This window comes from Gymnoscopelus microlampas, assembly GCF_963454915.1.
Source record: "Gymnoscopelus microlampas genome assembly, chromosome: 21".
Taxonomy (NCBI): Eukaryota; Metazoa; Chordata; class Actinopteri; order Myctophiformes; family Myctophidae; genus Gymnoscopelus; species Gymnoscopelus microlampas.
This window is the reverse complement of record NC_139958.1, coordinates 34,985,574-35,003,938: the sequence shown is the minus strand read 5'-3', so window position 1 is coordinate 35,003,938 and position 18,365 is coordinate 34,985,574. Positions and strand designations below refer to the sequence as shown.

Below are 18,365 nucleotides of genomic sequence, written 5' to 3'. Positions count from 1 at the left end.
AATCTGGGATTGCATTGACATGGTCTGCATCTGGAAATGTCGATATGCAAAGTTATTTTTCTTCCTCGGGGAGGTGAGTTAAAAATGTCCCATGTTCTACATAGCTTGTGATTTGCATAAAGCCAACGTTTGCTCCGGCAAACTAGGATGTTCCCTTTCTCTGATATTCCTGCTACCGAAGCTGCTGCAATGTGGAACTGTGCTAAGCGCTGAACGTCTCTCTCTCTCTCTCTCTCTCTCTCTCTCTCTCTCTCTCTCTCTCTCTCTCTCTCTCTCTCTCTCTCTCTCTCTCTCGGTCACTAACCTTTCTGCATGTCTAATAATTACTGCACCTACTATAGCTGTAGCTATGCTTCCTGTACAGCAGATATAGTTACCGGCGCTGTATTTCATAGGGGAAATATTATGGAACATGGAAGAGCACAGCACAGCATGGAACAGCATCTCTGTGCGCGCTCCGGCTACTTAAGACTGGGACATAAATAGTTGCAGGGAGAGCTGAGGTAAAGTTTAGGGAAGGTTAAATAGACTAGAGAAGTGATTCTCAACCTTTTTTTTTCATATCAGGGACCCCTGGTTTGATATGTATTAAGGGCCACAGACCCTCATTTGATACGATTCGTATCCCAATTAACTCGGTAAAATCAACTACCCCCATTTGAGAAACACTGTGCTACAGTCAGTGGTGGAAAAAGTACAAAAAGTAAAAGTATCAATACTGCAATGTAGAAGTACTCTGTTACAAGTAAAAGTCCGGAATTCAAAATTTACTTTTTCACTAAAAGTACAAAAGTATTGGTATCAAAATGTACTTAAAGTACCAAAAGTAAAAGTACTAACATGTTTGAAAATAGCAGATATACAAGCTCACAACACGTCGCATCGCGACGTGTTGTGAGCTTATAGATCGGCTATTTTAAAATAGCCTGTATAAAATAGGGCTAAAGTGGTTCATGTATGTTTCATAATATAATAATGTATATTTGCAAAGTAACTAGTAACTAAAGCTGTCAAATAATTGTAGTGGAGTAAAAGTACAATGTTTGCCTCTGAGATGTAGTGGAGTAGAAGTAAAAGTATAGTCAATTGGAAATACTCCAGTAAAGTAAAAGTACCTCTAAATTGTACAGTAAGTACAGTACTTGAGTAAATGTACTTAGTTACTTTACACCACTGGCTACAGTGTGGTTTGAGGAGGGCAACAAAAAAAACAATAATGCAAGAGGAAATGACTCAATTTCATAGCAAAGTAATAGGGGTGAACAGGAGGAGGAAAGAGCAGAGAAACGGACATGAAAAGAAGAGTGATTTGACTGGTGGGTACAAGGTTTCCTGTTGAACATTAATACATCCTGGCAGATTCTCTTACAGACACACTGGGTGCCATTGTTCTCCATTTCTAGATTAGAGTATAGTTCTGGGTGCTGCGTACATATATGACTCTCTGGAAGCCTGACTCAGCCATATTGTGTTGCGTAACACTGCCCCGCCATGATAAGAACCCTTTAAACCATTAAAACCTGGAACGCATCGGTGTCACTTTTTGATTTGAGCAAAAAAATATATATTATTTTACACTTTGGCTATTCAAAAATAGCAGATATACAAGCTCATAGCACGGCACCGAGTGCCGCGCTACGAGCTTGTAGATCTGCTATTTTTGAAAAATCGCGAAAACGTGTGTAAACCTTTGAATATATATTGTTTAAAGCGAACATTTTTAACTCGAATCTTTGCTTCTGGGGGTCCCTGGAACAACATATTTTGAGATGGGGTTCGGCGGTCAAATACATATCATTTTGGGGGTCCTTGACATGAAAACAGTTTGAGCACCACTGATATAGAAATTCAGATTTTTCACAATACTGTTGGGATTTAGAAGACATTTGTAGAACCGGCCTCAGGCCTTAATGGGTTAAAAGGGTGGTCCTCAAACCTTTTCATGTCAAGGACGGCCAAATCAATATGCATTTGGCCGCAGACCCCCCCCCCCCCCCGTCCGAAAAGATTTCAAGTTTTTTTTTTTAAATGGCAGACATGGCTATTTTTGAACACTTGCTGGGGACCCCCTGGAACCCCCCTCAAGGACCCACTGTCTCACAAACACACTGGGTGCCATTGTTCTCCATGCTAGATAAGAATAGTTCCGTCTCTCTTGCGCTGCGCGTATTGCTGCCGGGAAGCCTGACTCAGCCAGATTGTGTTGCGTAACAGTGCTACGCCACGATAAGAACCCTTTAAAGACCCACTGTGCGGTCGCTACCGATATACAAGGGGGGTTTATGCTGTTGTCATAACACGCCGGCTCTCTCCCTCACCTTCACACACACACACACACACACACACACACACACACACACACACACACACACACACACACACACGCACGCACACGCACACGCACACGCACACCTAACACTATACGACAAACTTAGCTGCTGCAGGTCATCTGCTATAGTGGGGACGCAGTTGTTTTCACAGATCTGACATAAGCTCTGGAAGTTGAGCCCCCAAGTCTTTTATAGTGGAGCTTACTGTATATTGGGGAGGGATTTTGCACACGTTGGCAGTGGTGGACAAGTAAACAAGTACATTTACTTGTACACTTAAGCACAGTAGTACTTAACGCAATGTGACACATTGTGAGCTTGTAGATCAATTTCTTTCAATTGTATTTGGGGGGAAATGTCTACATTTCAACACAGCAATGCTTTGATATTAAAAGGCAAATACACTCTGCAATTTTAGTTTTTAAAAGCAATTACTCCAGTACTTTAACTCCAGTACAAATTTGACTGAGCAACTTTCACTTGTAGTTGAGCAATATTTGACCAGAAACAACTTTTACTCAAAGTACTGTGGTTGAGTCCACTGAATTGAATTTGACTGAGCAACCTTCACTTGTAGTTGAGTAATATTTCACCAGTATCTATGCTCTAAGTGCATGGGGTTGAGTACTTGGTCCACTGCATGTTGTTCAGTTGTGTTTTGTCTCAATGAAACCTTCATACAGCACCGTTTTATTGTCAGGCCTTAAATGTGACTATCAAACATATTGTGCAATGCAGCTTTAAGAGCAAATACATGATCATATTTAGCATGCCAAAGCACTGAAGTGCATAATACCTATTTACTTGCCTCATCATAAACAGCAACAGAGAGCCCAGTTTATCCCCGACTTGGCCAGGGGAGATATTGCGCTTATGAGCTTCAGGCGGTAATACTTGTCAACCTGTAGGTGTCCTACCAGACACCAGGGTCTAAACTTCTCAATAGAAGAGTATTGAGATCCAACTGAAACTCCAGCAGAGATGCTTTTTTTTGCCTATTTCTTCTCCCAATTGATTTGTTATGACAATTCCTGCATTCCCAACATTTCTGTGCCGTTATGTCACTCCTGTTGCACCCTACTGGCTCACCTGCCACTGATCCCTGATCAGCACACAGGCAACAAAGTGCTCATCTTCCCTCGCTGTTTAGCCTGCCACTATATGTATTTTATGCATTTTTAGCTATCAAAACGTATACTATATATACAGTATATACTATTACGCATAATTATTTGGACAAAAAAAAATCCTGATAGTACCTTCATCACGATGTGGTGCAATGTTTGTAAAATCAGGACTGTCCCGATTTAATCTGCGTTCCTGGTTCCCCTAAACGGAACAGACGCCACTGTGACCACGGTGCCACATAGCTATAATATCTAGCTTCACAAATATCTTAATTTATACTTGTGAGCTTCTATATCGTCTATTTTCAGATGCGTGACACCGCCGTACGACAAAGTATACATCAGGCTTAGCGATGCCAACCATTTTCACCCTGGTTGCAGTGGGCCATAATAACGGCTCCTACCCCAGTCAGCGGGGATGAACAGTAAAAGCATGTTTCTCAACCAACAATGGGGTTGTACTGCCTGTTACACACAATGTCAACAATACCTCATTCAGTAAAGAAAGGTTATAATTACTCCCTGTGTTTACATTGAAGGTTAGAATGTGTGGCTACAGTTAAAAGTCCTGTCTGACTATTTATCACCACTGTCTGTCCACCAAAGTTATCATAGTTTTGAAATATTAATTTGTTTAAGTTTTTCAGGTATCAGGAGGAAAGCCTTGATTTATAGAACTTGACTAAGGCAGGGTGAAAGAACGTGTGACATCAGACGGTAGAAAAACTAAAAAGAAGATAATTTTACATGCAATTTCATTGTTTTAATTAGCTTTAGTGTCAGTTAATTTAGCAACTTTCTTTTTTTTTTTTTTTTTCAGTTTAATAAAACGGGTCATATGTGCCCAGTTGTGTAGAATGTGTATACGTTGAAACTCAGCCTTCATAATGTCAATAAAAGATGCCCTGCCTGTGTGTGAGTCAGGAAGTGAAACGAATATAATCTGAGGAAACCTGATCCAGCACAACACCACAGGCTGGGGCCACAGTTAGCGCTATCACACCCCTCTCTGTAGTTAGATGGGACCCCCGTCCCCTAATAACCACCACCCCCCACCAACCAACTTTTAATACTTGAGTACTTATAAAAGCAAGTACTACAACACAAGTACAAGTTTGACAGAGTAAACTTCACTTGTATTGAGTAATATTCGAGTATCTATACTTTACTTTGACTCAAGTATTGGGGTTTAGTACTCTGCCCCCCCCCCCCCCCCCCCCCACACACACACACACACACACACACACACACACACGCTCCCCACTCTACTTTATTAATACCACACACATGTCATGACAGCACACATGTGTCAGCACATTCAATATGCTATTTAGCGCTGTGGTTTACAATCTAAATATGGGTTAGTGTTGTCTCCCAGGCTTTGAGGCTGTTGTTTGAACACAAACCATGGTTTACTTTGACACTTGACGTTGAAAGAACGCTGCTACAGTACCTTCCTCTTCTTTGTGATAGTGTTCAAAGTGTCCAAACTTCATAAATAGGGACATTATGTTATATAATATATTAAGTAAAAAATGAAATGAAAATAAGTGTGTTTTGGTACTGTAAGTATTATTTTGATGCCAATACTTTTCTATGTTTACAGTAAACAAACCAACATACAGTATGTATACAGGATATCTGGACATTTCTAAAGTTACTATTGAATTACCTTTTTAACAATAAATTGGCCAAATTGTCAAATATTACATAAGAAAGAGGCAAACATTGTGAAAATAGCAGATCTACAAGCTCACAACGTGCAAGGCGCTGCTGTGAGCTTGTAGTTTTGGCTATTTTCACATTATTTATCTGTGGAACCGAGTCAAACTAAACCTAATGCCTCAACCCCTACAATTCCAAGTGCTTATAGGGGTGGGGGTCCCCAGTTCAAAAATGATTATTTTGGGGGGTTGTGGCCTGAAAAGTTTGTGAGCCCTTGGTTTACACTACAGGACCTTATTTTGGAACAGAGATTTGAGTATTTCTACGTTGTGGTATTGCTACTTTTACTTAAAAGAATTATAATCTACCAATGCATTCCTCCACCAGTGAAAATGCGGAGGAAAATCTCCTGCTTTGGCAACAAAGCTTAGAGAACTTGAGCGAGACGAGTACAGGGAGTCACGTGCATGCATGTGCGCGCACATACACACACGCACACACACACACACACACACACGCACACACGCACACACGCACACACGCACACACGCACACACGCACACACACACACGCACACACGCACAAACGCACACACGCACACACGCACAGTCATTGTGCTCATTACCTTTCTCCTGTGCCTTTTATCACTGCCTCTTTGTGTGTGTGTGTGTGTGTGTGTGTGTGTGTGTGTGTGTGTGTGTGTGTGTGTGTGTGTGTGTGTGTGTGTGTGTGTGTGTGTGTAAGGTGATAGAGGATCTTTAGTGTGCAGCCCACAGAGGACAGTCTATCCTTCATTCGTTTTGTAAAGCTTTAGTATTATGGTGGGAGTCTAGTGGAGGAACGGATAACACCGCAGGAAACCGCTTCTTCTCAAACGTCGCCTCCGCGGACCGCCGGCGGTCCAAATGGGACCCCTAAAGAGTGTCCAAAACGCCCCCCCCCCCCCCCCCCCCCACAGTTTGCTATGCATTAGGCCACGGGACCCCCATTTGATACCATTTGTATCACCGGGACCCAAATGTATACTGTACATTTTTAGCGACCTTAATTTAACTCTGAGAGTGCACGAATGCAGCCAAATGGACCCTTTAAGGGTGCATTTGGTTCCGTTTCTACACTCTCAGAGTTAGAGACCCGTAAGGGTCCGTTCGTTTGGACCACCTGGCCGTAGGAGACGAGAGACGGAACCATTAGCTCGTCTGAACCATTAGCCGGCCATAATAATCAGATCAATGGAATACCCGTCTCTCCATGTAACCGTGATTCAAAAATCTACCCTGAGTTAAGGAGTGTCCTGTTAAGCAGAGCTGTCATGGCAACTACGGTACTGTCACAGCAAAGATCCAGGTCGGAAGATAAGGGAGGTTGATCGTGTTTTGAATGCGGAGAAGATAAGATAAGACACCGCAAGAATAGTCTGTGTTGGAGCAGGATTGAGTTTCAGTATTTGCTCATACTGTACTATTTACAGTAGGACAGACATGCTGGCTCCCACGATTTTCGAATGCGTCCGCCTACAATTCATAACAACTCAGACGCTCTGAACGTTTGTGTTAAAATGAGGCGGGTTTTTGTGCAGTTAAAAATAACTCCTACCGCCAAACAAACGAGTCTAACTCTAAGCCAATCTAGCTAGCCGCTTAACAGACGTGGTCATTTGAAAATATATTTTTTGATTCAACTCAAAAACTCAACTCTTGTTGAACTTTGCTGAACTTTTGCGAAATTCAGAGAGAGGAAGCTGTCATCATCCAGTGGAAGGTGACAGCTTCCTCCTCTGAATTATTATACCAGGTGGAATTACAGACGTCTCTCTGGGGCAATTTGAAGATTGTGGAACAGAGAGTCTCTGAGAGACTTATTTCCCCACTGGATCAGCTATGTGCACAGTCAAATCCTCAGTGGTAATTTAACTCTGAGTGTGTGTGTACACAGTTAGATTTAACCCCAGAATTTTACGGTGTGTGTGTGTGTGTATGTGTGCCTCTAGCAAGGAAGTGAAGTAACCCAACAGTGCCTGTTTTGCTCAAAAAGCAAATATAATCTCATGGGTTTATTGGGGACAGGTCGTAAGGCCGTGTCTGTACACATTTAATAAGCGGAAAAACAGATGGCAACCCCCTGCAGCAAAACTGACACTAGCTGCTTTGCTGTGATACTGTACATGTTGGACTAGTTCCCTCATGTTGTTGATTTGTTGGTGTGTGTGTGTGTGTGTGTGTGTGTGTGTGTGTGTGTGTGTGTGTGTGTGTGTGTGTGTGTGTGTGTGTGTGTGTGTGTGTGTGTGTGTGTGTGTGTGTGTGTGTGTGTGTGTGTGTGTGTGTGTGTGTGTGTGTTTTTAATAGGCGGGAACGCATCTGTGTCATTTTAGATTTCTTTGGCTGTTCAAAAATAGCAGACATACAAGCTCATAGCGCGGCACCGAGCTTGCGTTATGAGCTTGTAGATCTGCTATTTTTGGAAGAAGAATCGTGAAAATGTGTGCAAATCTTTGAATATATACATTTTTAACTCTTCTCTGCTGACAAATACATGTCATTTTGGGTGATCCTTGACATGAAAAAAGATATTATAGCAACATTATAAGCAAAAACGAATGTGTTGTTCAGTAACAGGGGTCTCCCCGTCTCCCCGTCTCTCCAGCTCTAAACAGAAAATACATTAGGCGGGTCACCAATTTCATCCAATCTGGAAAGAGAACCCCCATTCATCAGCTTCCACTTGGTTCAATTTGTACACTTATGGGGGTTCTTGAAATTGAAAAAGTTTGAGAACCATTGCCTTGGTCCCCAAAGGATCCATCCGCTCGTTCTCAAGTTTGTTCCTCTCTTCATTCCAGAGTGTCCGGTAAAATGAGTGGCAGCAACATGGAACTGGACCGCTGCTACCAACAGGGGTCAGTAGAGAGCCTCACCCAGTCTGTACGTGGCCTGGGCAGTGCCAGTCTGCCCACAGCCTCCACAGACAGCCTGAACGCTGACACTGGTGAGTACTACTAGAACTTACTAAACGCTGTGTGTAGCTACTGTGTATTTGCGGGGTCAAGTCAGTTATGGGTCGTTTATAAGTGATCTTTGATCTAACCTCTTTTGCTGATTATGTTTGTATGGTGAGGCCAGGACTTTCTCTGATGCACCGTAATGTCATTTTAATGTAAAGCCCATGGAGGGTTGTGGTTTCATTTCAGGAAGTGGCTTGTCGCTTTCACAGCAGCCTTCACTCACCACCGCCAGTGGTGGTACAAAGTGCTTTACTTTACTTGAGTCAAAGTAGAGATACTCTTGGTCAAATATAACTATAAGTTGCGCAGTCAAAAAATTGCGCTTGAGTTCTGGAGTTCTTGCTTTAACCCTTTAAGACCTGAGGCGATTCTTAAAAATGTTTTCTAAATCCTAAAAAAAAAAATGTTTTCAAGATTTTTCAAAAATAGCAGATCTACAAGCTTATAGCGCGGCACTCGGTGCCGCGCTATGAGCTTGTATATCTGCTATTTTTGAATAGCCAAAGAAATCTAAAGTGACACAGATGCGTTCCAGGTCTTAAAGGGTTAAAATGAATACTGAAGTATTCAAAACTACAAATTACTATTTTTGTTTTATATCAATGCATTCTTCTGTTGAATTTCAGAAAGTTTGAAAAACAGTGAGATTAGCCGATCTGCAAGCTCACAACGCATCGCGATTGTGAGCTTGTAGAACTCATTTGTGCATCACTACTTATGCAAACAAATGTACCTAAGGACAGTACTCAAGTAAAAGTACTTTGTGACTGTCCGCCACTGCTCATCGTCTAAAGGGGAACTCAAAGCAATGCCAGATACTGTCTACTCTAGTATTATTATGAAATAATCGTATATATCTTGGGACTGTATGTCCAAAGTCTAGCGAGTGCCGCTCTACCAGTGACCATTTTGGGTTTGATTTGATATTCTTAGAATTTAAATGATTTTGAAGGCTACCTACCTACTGTACCGTTTGCAGTTTAGAATAGTCCGTGAAACGATGAGAGCCTCCGGACCGTCAGCCTGGTATGTTTATGAGAGATATTTATCTTGCCCTTTGAATAATGTGCGGTCACGTTCGGCTATGAGGAAGCATGCGATTCCACCGAAACCGAGTCAGAAGAACAATACACAAAGTTATTTTAACTCGTAAAACGAGAAAAGAGACAACAAATATATCTCACAGCTGAAGTCCTGCTTATTCCTCTTTCCGAATGTAATACTCACTCTGGGAGTTGACCCGGGTGATTTTGGCTTTGACATAATAATCCAAAATGACATCTTGTGGAGATTTGTTTAATTGCACTGGAACGCATCTGTGTCATTTTTATATTTGAGCTAAAAAGCATTATTTTATACTTTGGCTATTCAAAAATAGCAGATATACAAGCTCATAGCGCGGCACCGAGTGCCGCGCTATGAGCTTGTAGATCTGCTATTTTTGAAAAATCGTGAAAATGTGTGCAAATCTTTGAATTTGTGTTTTTACATATTTAACTCAAATCTTTGCTTCTGGGGGGTCCCTGGAACAACATATTTTGAGATAGGGGTCCGCAGGCCAAATACATACCATTTTGAGGGTCCTTGACATGAAAAAGTTTGAGAACCACTGACATAATAGTAACATGAGTTTTTTCAAAAAAAGGATTTAGAAAACATTTTGTAGATTCGGCCTCAGGTCTTAATGGGTTAAATTTGAGAAGACGTGGTCCAGTTGAGAAACGGAGAGAGAGACGTGCTGCAGTAATCTCACACTGTTCGTGGATTTGGAGTTCAGTGTCATTCTCTACAATGCTGGATGTAAATCTCTGTGGATCTCCTCAGACAGTTTTAATTGCTGTAACTTCCTGGGGAATGTTTGAACAGATAATTATGGAGTCGGATAATGAGGGAAAAAGGGGCTTGGGCTACTTCCTAAACGGTATACTTTCTTCATTACGGTCTTTCCCTTCCATGAAAGCAGTCATTTACAGTCGACACCACACAATTATCTCAGCATCTCTCTCATCCAATGCAATGTCAACGTTTCAGTTTAGTCTTTGAATCAGCCATTTTGTCATAACTGCGTGGAAGGCATTTCTGAGCATCACCTTCGATGCTGAATTGTGCAGCAGGCCTGCGTGGTTATGAAATAATATGTATGGTATATCACAGTGTAATGTGAAGCGCTGACGGTACAGGTATACATCACGGTGTGTTCCTTTTTCTTAAAACTTCAATAGAAATGCTTCTGAAGTGTTAAAGCACGGGTATGGCAACTGCATGGCTGCTGTTTATTGTGCAAAACTGCAATAAAAGAAAAGGATATGAAACCTTAAAATACAAAACCTTTTTTCAAGGGTTTTCCATCCCTGAATGAAATGTGAAATAAATGATTAAAATATAACACAATAAAATCTGCAGAGAGTGAAAATGAAGTACATTATAGTACAGCAGGAAAGAAAACAAAAAAACAAGCTCTACTCTCCAGAACAATATGGTCAAAATCGTCACTATAGGGCAAATTCATACACCTTTTACATTCATACCCTGTAACGTTTATATCATTCATCACTATTGCGTAACCCTCGTTCATGTCAATAAAGGTGTGTTTGTGCTGGATGGGTGTGTGTGTGTGTTTAGTAAATGTGTGTAGTAACTCTGTGGCCGACTGTCACCTACAAAATATGCACTGATGACTCAGTTCAGTCTTCAGTGTCCACGACAACTGTGTGGGCAGTTCATATTTAAACATTAACCACCGATGGGTGTGCCCTTCTATTCTGTATCTCTGTCTGCTGGCCTACATACCTGACTGTCTGTCTCTCTGTCTCACGCACACACACGCGCACGCACGCACGCACGCACGCACGCACGCACGCACGCACGCACGCACGCACGCACGCACGCACGCACGCACACACACACACACACACACACACACACACACACACACACACACACACACACACATACACACACACGCGCACACGCGGTTATATCATTTGAATCACAGTGTCTTCACGGCTATTCTACCTACCCAGTGCCCTTGATGTGCATGTTCTTCTAATGGACAATTTATTAATAGTTATTTCAGTGATATATCATGAAAGACAAAGTTGTTGTGATTATATCTTCATCGTGTACTTATATGTGTCACAATCCATATGAAGCCTCTTCAGACTACAACTCACCCCCCCCCCCCCCTACCACACCTTGTCACAATGTATCCCGTATTGTTTTGATGTCAATTATACTATACAGATATAACATTTGTGGTCAAGCAACACAAATCTAAATAACAAAACATGAACAAGTAACCAAGAATGGTATTTAGATTATAGAAAGATGCTAGGTACACCTGGTACAGTATCCTTATCCTAGTTCCTAGATTAACCCTGTTGTTTATTGACTAGGGTTCGACTAGGGTGGCACTGGATAAAAATAAATAAATTAAATGCCTAAAACATTGTCTCTCAAAGTGGGGTCCCCAGCAAAATGTGTTAATACAGCATCACAATCATTATCCACTTTATCCATTTATACATTGACTATTCAAAAATAGCAGATATACAAGCTCACTTCGTGCTGCGCTTGTACATCTGCTATTTTTTATTCATTTTTAATTTATATATTAATATAATTCGATTATTCGATAATTTTGAATAATTTAGATTTTGGGAGTCCCTGGCACAAATATTTTCAGACGGGGGTCCACGGCCAAATCAATTTGGGGGTCCAAGTTTGAGAACTAACTACTGGCCTAAAAGACGATGTTTCTTTCTTCATGTTTATTCTCAGGTTCTCGAGATGCATCACGGATGGCTTCCTGTTCTTCCCCGTTTCCCAGAAGTCCGATAACTTCAGCTCCGGGGTCTCCTCGCCCGGACCCGCTCAACAACGGCCTGAGCAGCCAGCCCCCACCGCTCCCCGAAAAGAAGATGGTCAACCGCACGGTGTCCGCCCCCGACGCCACAAACGGAAAACCTTTCGTCCGCGCCTACCCTCGCCTCCCGTTCACCGGCTCGGAGAGCAACGTGTGCCGACCCGCCGACGGCGGCTCCTCGCGGGCCAGCTTACCGTCCAGCCCCGTGGACCCGCGGCCTCTGTTCTCTTCCAGGTTATTATAGATTTTCATTTTCCATTAGTTTATATTTACTTTTTTTTTTTTTAAGGCTTAGTTTTAGTTTCGTTTGTATTAGTTTTAGAGTTAGTTTTAGTTTTTATATTGTAATATGGGGTACTTAAAGAGGTGGTGCCATGGTTTTGCACTTTTTCTGTTTTTCATGTGTCTATGAGGTTGATAGAACTTCATTAAAGCCCCCTGGTGGTGTTTTTATGGTGTTTTATGTCTTCTCTGACTATTTTGAGTTTCTACCTGGAGGCTGAAACCTTGGGGGTCAAACAGAAACAGCGCTTTAGTGACATAGTAAAAACATACCCTCCCCCTCATTATCATAACACAACAGGTGTGGGCATGAGGAGGAGGAGGGACTAGGACAGGTGGGTGGTGCTAAGGTGGTGGAGGAGGTGCTAAGAACCACGTATACTTAATGAACTGGAGGCGTGTCCACATAAAAACATAATTTTAACAATTTCTGTACACTTTTTTGAAAAAAATCTTCCTCCTAGTATAACCATAATACCTGATGATTATGTTTTAGGGGGGGGGTCACTGAAAATCACGGCACCCCGTCTTTAAGGAATCAGGGCGAGATTGAAAAACTTGAGAAAAATAGCAAAAATAGCCTACAAACCCACTAACTCCTACAACATGGCTGAAAACTGCCGCAGCCGAAATATTGGAAGATTTCATATCCACCCAAAATATTAGGCTTATGTTTAAAATATTGACAAAGACTTAAACTAAGATTTGTTTTAGTTAGTTTCGTTTATTTGTAAAGCATCATTTTAATGTTTTATTTCACTTCACTAAAATAGTTTCTGCTCTAGTTTTAGTTGACTAATCATAACCCCCGGGTTCTCTCTTCCAGCGAGTCTCTGGAGCGCTACCACGCCCCACTGACCCGTCCCTCGCGCTCCCGGACCCTGGACGAGCCGCTGAAGACCCGCGCGGGCGGGCGCCTGGGCGTCCACTGCCGAGGCAGCGTGACCTGCTCGTCGTCCCCGCAGCTCAGCGCGCCCTTCTCGGCCTCGGAGCCGCGCTCCTCGGCGCCGAACGCGGGCTCCAGCCTCCAGCTCCAGACCCTGCTCAGCAACATCGACAGCCGGGAGGGGGTCTACTCCAAGCTCGGGGGCCTCTACGCCGAGTCCCTGCGGCGGCTGGCTCTGAAGTGCGAGGACCACTTCACCCGCTCCCAGAGGAGCCCGCTGCGGTTCGACGAGAGCAACTGGTCTCTGTTCAAGCTCACCTGTAACAGGCCCAGCTGCAACGCGGGGGACGCCGTGTACTACGCCGCCGCCTGCGCCTCGGACGCCAGCAGCTCCTACGCCGTGAAGGTGAGTCACGCGTTCCCCTGAATCAAGGCCTTATTCATCCTCTTAAACCCTGAATACCAGCGTTTCTCAACCTGTGGGCTCGCGACCCGACGAGGATAGTGCAAGCGGGCCCCCCAAATAATTGGCAAAACACTCAGAGTTAAATGATAACATAACATGCATATTTTAAATGATAACATGAATCTTTTTTTAATTATAATGTAAAAATACTTTCTTTAAAACATTCAAGTGGGCTCTGATCCAGAAAAGGCTGAGAACCACTGCTATATACTGCATGGTCTTGCCTCCTCCTTTTTCCACCCTACACCAAATCACTTGGCCGAAAATAGCCCCAAAAAAAATAAGAGGAGAGGGGAACGGGGTGACCTTTTTGTTTGTTCTCGAAGGAAAGTGAAGGTCCCACCAGAGCCGAAGGGTTTTGTACATACAAGGTTTCCACCTGACAGCAACGGTTTGCTTTCAGTTGACCTTTGTCCCAAAGTCATTAATTCTCTCTGTGCAAAGCAGGAACCATCTTTTGTGTGTTGTGTTGTCTTTATTCACTTTTTTTTTTTTTTACTTTTGAAAATCTTTGCCTACAATCTTTGCCCAAAATAGGGTTCATGCGGTTAGATATGAATTGTTAGTATTCTGTGATTTGCACATTTAGAATGATTTATAATATAACATTCATTTGTGTGGCGGCCTAGCCTTTCTGTTGTGTGATATTATTTTGTTCATGCAAGTATTACAAAAATATACCAGGTCATATAATAATAACACAGTGGCAGTGTTGCTCACCGAGACATGAGTAGCATGAATATGAGTTTTAAAACTCAAAACTATTTGTTATGATAACTATAACTATAGTACAGTATAAGCTACCTGTATACAGTATATCGTAAAGCTATAACTATGGTAAATAGAATCTCTCACAAAGCATATACAGTATATGAAAAGAAAAACAGAAATGATAAACTCTCAGAGCAGAGAACAGGCTGAAATATGTTTGTGTGGACATGTGTGTGTAGTTGATACACTGCATATTGTGAATTTGATTGACAGTGATTTCCGTTCTCCAGTGTCTGGAAGAGAATTTCAAACACTGAGCGGCAGTTGTTGGTTTCCTGGAATCTAAATGACTCATTATGGAGGCTCTAATTCTTTTTATAATGCTTTCCAGCTGAACATTAGACGTGTCTGCATGTGAGAATCTGACTTTGACTGAAGGGGAATTGGAGCTGAATTGGAATTGACCCTGGAAGAAGCCAAATTTAACCCATTAAGACCTGGAACTGTGTCATTTTTAGATTTGAGCTAAAAAGCATTATTTTACACTTTGGGCTATTCAAAAATAGCAGATATACAAGCTCATAGCGCGGCACCGAGTGCCGCGCTACGAGCTTGTAGATCTGCTATTTTTGAAAAATCGTGAAAATGTGTGAAAATCTTGAATATATATATTTTTAAAGCGAACATTTTTAACTCAAATCTTTGCTTCTGGGGGTCCCTGGAACACAATATTTTGATGGGGGTCTGCGGCCAAATATATATCATGTTGGGGGTCCTTGACATGAAAAAGATTGAGCACCACTGATATAGAAACATACGTTTTTCAGAAAACTGTTGAGATTTAGGAGACATGTAGAATCGGCTTCAGGTATCAATGGGTTAATAAATGTTCCCTGTGTTTCCTCTTTGTTCTGCAGATCTGTAAAAGTCCATCCATGGAGGCCAAGCAGGGTCATCTGTATGGCTTATCGGTGCAGCAGAGCATGCCGCCTCACTTCAACCTCCAGCAGGACTGCGGCCACTTCAACGCCTGCGTCCCCCAGAGCATGTTGCCCTGCGACGAGGTCTCCTCCCAGCAGCCTTCGCTCCCCGCGCAGCAGGCGGACCGGGAACGGGTGGTGGTCATCACCCGCGAGGTGCCTCAGCAGAGCGCCGCCGACTTCGTGCGGGAGTGGGAGGCGTTCCACAAGGCCCAGCCGGAGGTCTACGAGCGCCGCATCTGCTTCCTCCTCCTGCAGCTCTGCGGCGGACTGGAGCACTTGAAGGAGAACGGCGTCACGCACCGCGACCTCTGCCTGGAGAACCTTCTGCTGGTGCCGCACCACCGCAGGCTGTCGGCGGCGGCGCAGCAAGGCCACGCGCCCGCTCCCCTGCCGTCGCAGCCGACCGCCGCCAACGACGCCGTCGCCAGCAACGGCGCGGGCGCCGGCGACAGCCAGCGCCACCTCCCGCGGCTGCTCGTCAGCAACTTCGCCAAGGCCAAGCGGCGCTCCGCCGAAGACGCCGCCTCGACCAGCACCGACCCGCGGGTCAAGCGCGACCACGCCAGGCTGGCGCCGGAGATCGTCTCGGCGGCGCAGTACCGCAAGTTCGACGAGTTCCAGACGGGCATCCTCATCTACGAGCTGCTCCACCAGCCCAACCCGTTCGAGGTGAGCCCCGCGCTGAAGGAGCAGGATTACTCCTGCGAGGACCTGCCCCCCATCCCGGCCCTGTCCATTTACTCGGCCGGTCTGCGGAGGCTGGCCCAGCTCCTGCTCCAGCCCGACCCCATCAAGCGCATCCACATCCAGGAGGCCAAGCGAGTCCTCCAGAGCCTCCTCTGGGGCCCCAGGAAGGACCTGATGGAGCAGCACGGGTCTGGGGGAGGCTCTCTGGTGGAGGGCTCTCGCCACGAGGGCCTCCTCAACTGGCTGGACGTGAAGCGGGCCCTGCTGATGATGAAATTCGCCGAGCGTTCCCTGGAGCCGGAGAGGAACGCCGAGCTGGAGGACTGGCTGTGCTGCCAGTACTTCTCCTCGGCCCACCCTCTGTCTCTCTGCCACACCGCTGAGCTGCTCTACGCGCTCAAGTGAAAAAATGGACGCTTCGAGAGGGGTGCTGATATGTATTAGGGCTGCAACGGTTGATCGCATTCTTAGCGACTGTCGGCTACTTTTTCGGTCAATCGAATCATCGAGAAGTGCGTTTTCCAAAATAGCCGATCTACAAGCTCACAACGTGTAGCGGATAGCGATGCATTGTAGATGTGCTATTTTGGATATTAAATAAAAAATCGGTTAGATCGATTAGTTTGATCAACTGTTGCAACGCTAATATGTATGCATGCATTCATGGATACGTGTGTTTGTGTGTGTGTGCGTGTGTGTGTGTGTGTGTGTGTGTATGTGTGCTTGCGTGCGTGTGCAAGAGCGACCAGTGACGACAATATTCATGTCTAGATATCCCCCATAGTGTTGTTGCTGTCGATTGCCCCCGTCATAAGAGCGGAACTCCCTGTGGGAAAATAATGTGAACCTGCCTGCTTATCTGTCTGCGCTACTGCCACATAGCATGCCTGCCGTGCATCGGCCCTCTCCCGTCCACACTCCACAGATGCATGAGAGCCATGCGTCCAGTCCACACGCTTTACACAACTCAATGTACTGCCATAGGAGACTAAATGACCTGCATAAACTCTGTGTTGAACTGAGTGGATATTATGTAGTCACATACAATACATGGACAGATTCACGGAAATGTTTGCTTACAAACGAGGACTGATTCGTGCCACTGAGGCTGACAAATACATATGATATACAATATGGACATACAGTATGAACAGTGTTCATGGTTATATACAGTACCCCTGCCAAACCTTCAGTGATGACACTGTATTGCGTGTTTATCGACTATTACCAAACATTTGTACTTAAATAGGCTTATCATGCGTTGTTATTTTTTGATCATTCTCTGTTTCTTTTTTTGCATCTTAATTTTGCAACTAACTTTAATTTCTCTAAACATCCATAAAGGTGGCATCAAAGGTACGCTAACCTTACTGCGCCATTGATGTATTTAATGGGCACATTCATCAACATACTGTACAGTAATGTTTGCACTGCTCACTCAGTGAATACCATCTTGGAACACCTTGAGAGGCAGTGCTGCATAATAGTCTATTGTAAATAATGATCGTGAAAAGCCATGCTGCCTAATGTCACATAATGTGATTAATTTGATGAAACAATTGGCAGCATATGATACCGTTACAGCCAATTTCCCCATCATATTTCATAGCTTTATATTTCATGCTTTTTCGGTGTAATGACTTGTGTCATGGTGCCTTTTGTTCTCTATATGTTACAGTAACTGAGAATTTCAAATGTAAATGTTTATATTGCTTCCAACGTTGTGAAACTGGACTTTCACAGAATGTTCTGGGAACAGTGAGAAGAGCTTTGTACAGAGATTTGTAGATGATAATATGGAAAGAGAATGAGCCCAAGCAGGTCTTAAAATGCCATGGATACATCCATATGAGCAGTGATGAAAATAAATATTTATGATACTATGTACTATTTGATATCCTGTAGTAATCACTGGATTGCTTTTGTTTATTCACATGTTTACCAGTTAGCTTTGGGGTCAGCCCATGATGGCTACTGAAATAGCTTCAGTTTATGAACTGTTTTTTTTTTTGTTTTTCTACCAACAATGTATCTCTTTAAAAAGCCCAGAGCTGCAAGAATTTAACGGTCCATATGCTGGTATTACTCTATGACTTCCGTTGTGATGAAAACATGCCATGATCTGGTCTCATATCTAATACATTATTAATACACATTTGTTTTTGTGTGAATCCGTCTAATTGACATCTATCAATAAACATATATTTTCTCACAATAACCGCAGTGTTCCAGTCCTTTGAGTGTATATATATCTTATATTGTATTGTATATTATATTTATATAATAATTCCATGCTGGTAACAACCACAAGACCATGACTACTTTTAACTACATTTTGGGCATGTCATTGCAGGTGAACACT

The 18,365-nt window shown here is 43.5% G+C and overlaps 1 protein-coding gene across 5 annotated transcripts in view; it reads left to right on the top strand.

Annotated features, from left to right (window-relative positions):
• The window catches only part of prag1 (PEAK1 related, kinase-activating pseudokinase 1), a 77,205-nt gene extending 58,998 nt beyond the window's left edge, over window positions 1-18,207 (top strand). For all 5 annotated transcript variants that reach the window (XM_084046181.1, XM_084046182.1, XM_084046183.1 and 2 more), the window contains 4 exons: window positions 7,962-8,107; window positions 11,904-12,222; window positions 13,097-13,562; window positions 15,251-18,207. In XM_084046181.1, coding sequence (XP_083902307.1) covers window positions 7,962-8,107; window positions 11,904-12,222; window positions 13,097-13,562; window positions 15,251-16,408 — 2,089 coding nt within the window. In that variant the 3' untranslated portion in view covers window positions 16,409-18,207. The remainder of the gene's footprint in view (window positions 1-7,961; window positions 8,108-11,903; window positions 12,223-13,096; window positions 13,563-15,250) is intronic.
• The last annotated feature ends 158 nt before the right edge of the window (window positions 18,208-18,365 follow it).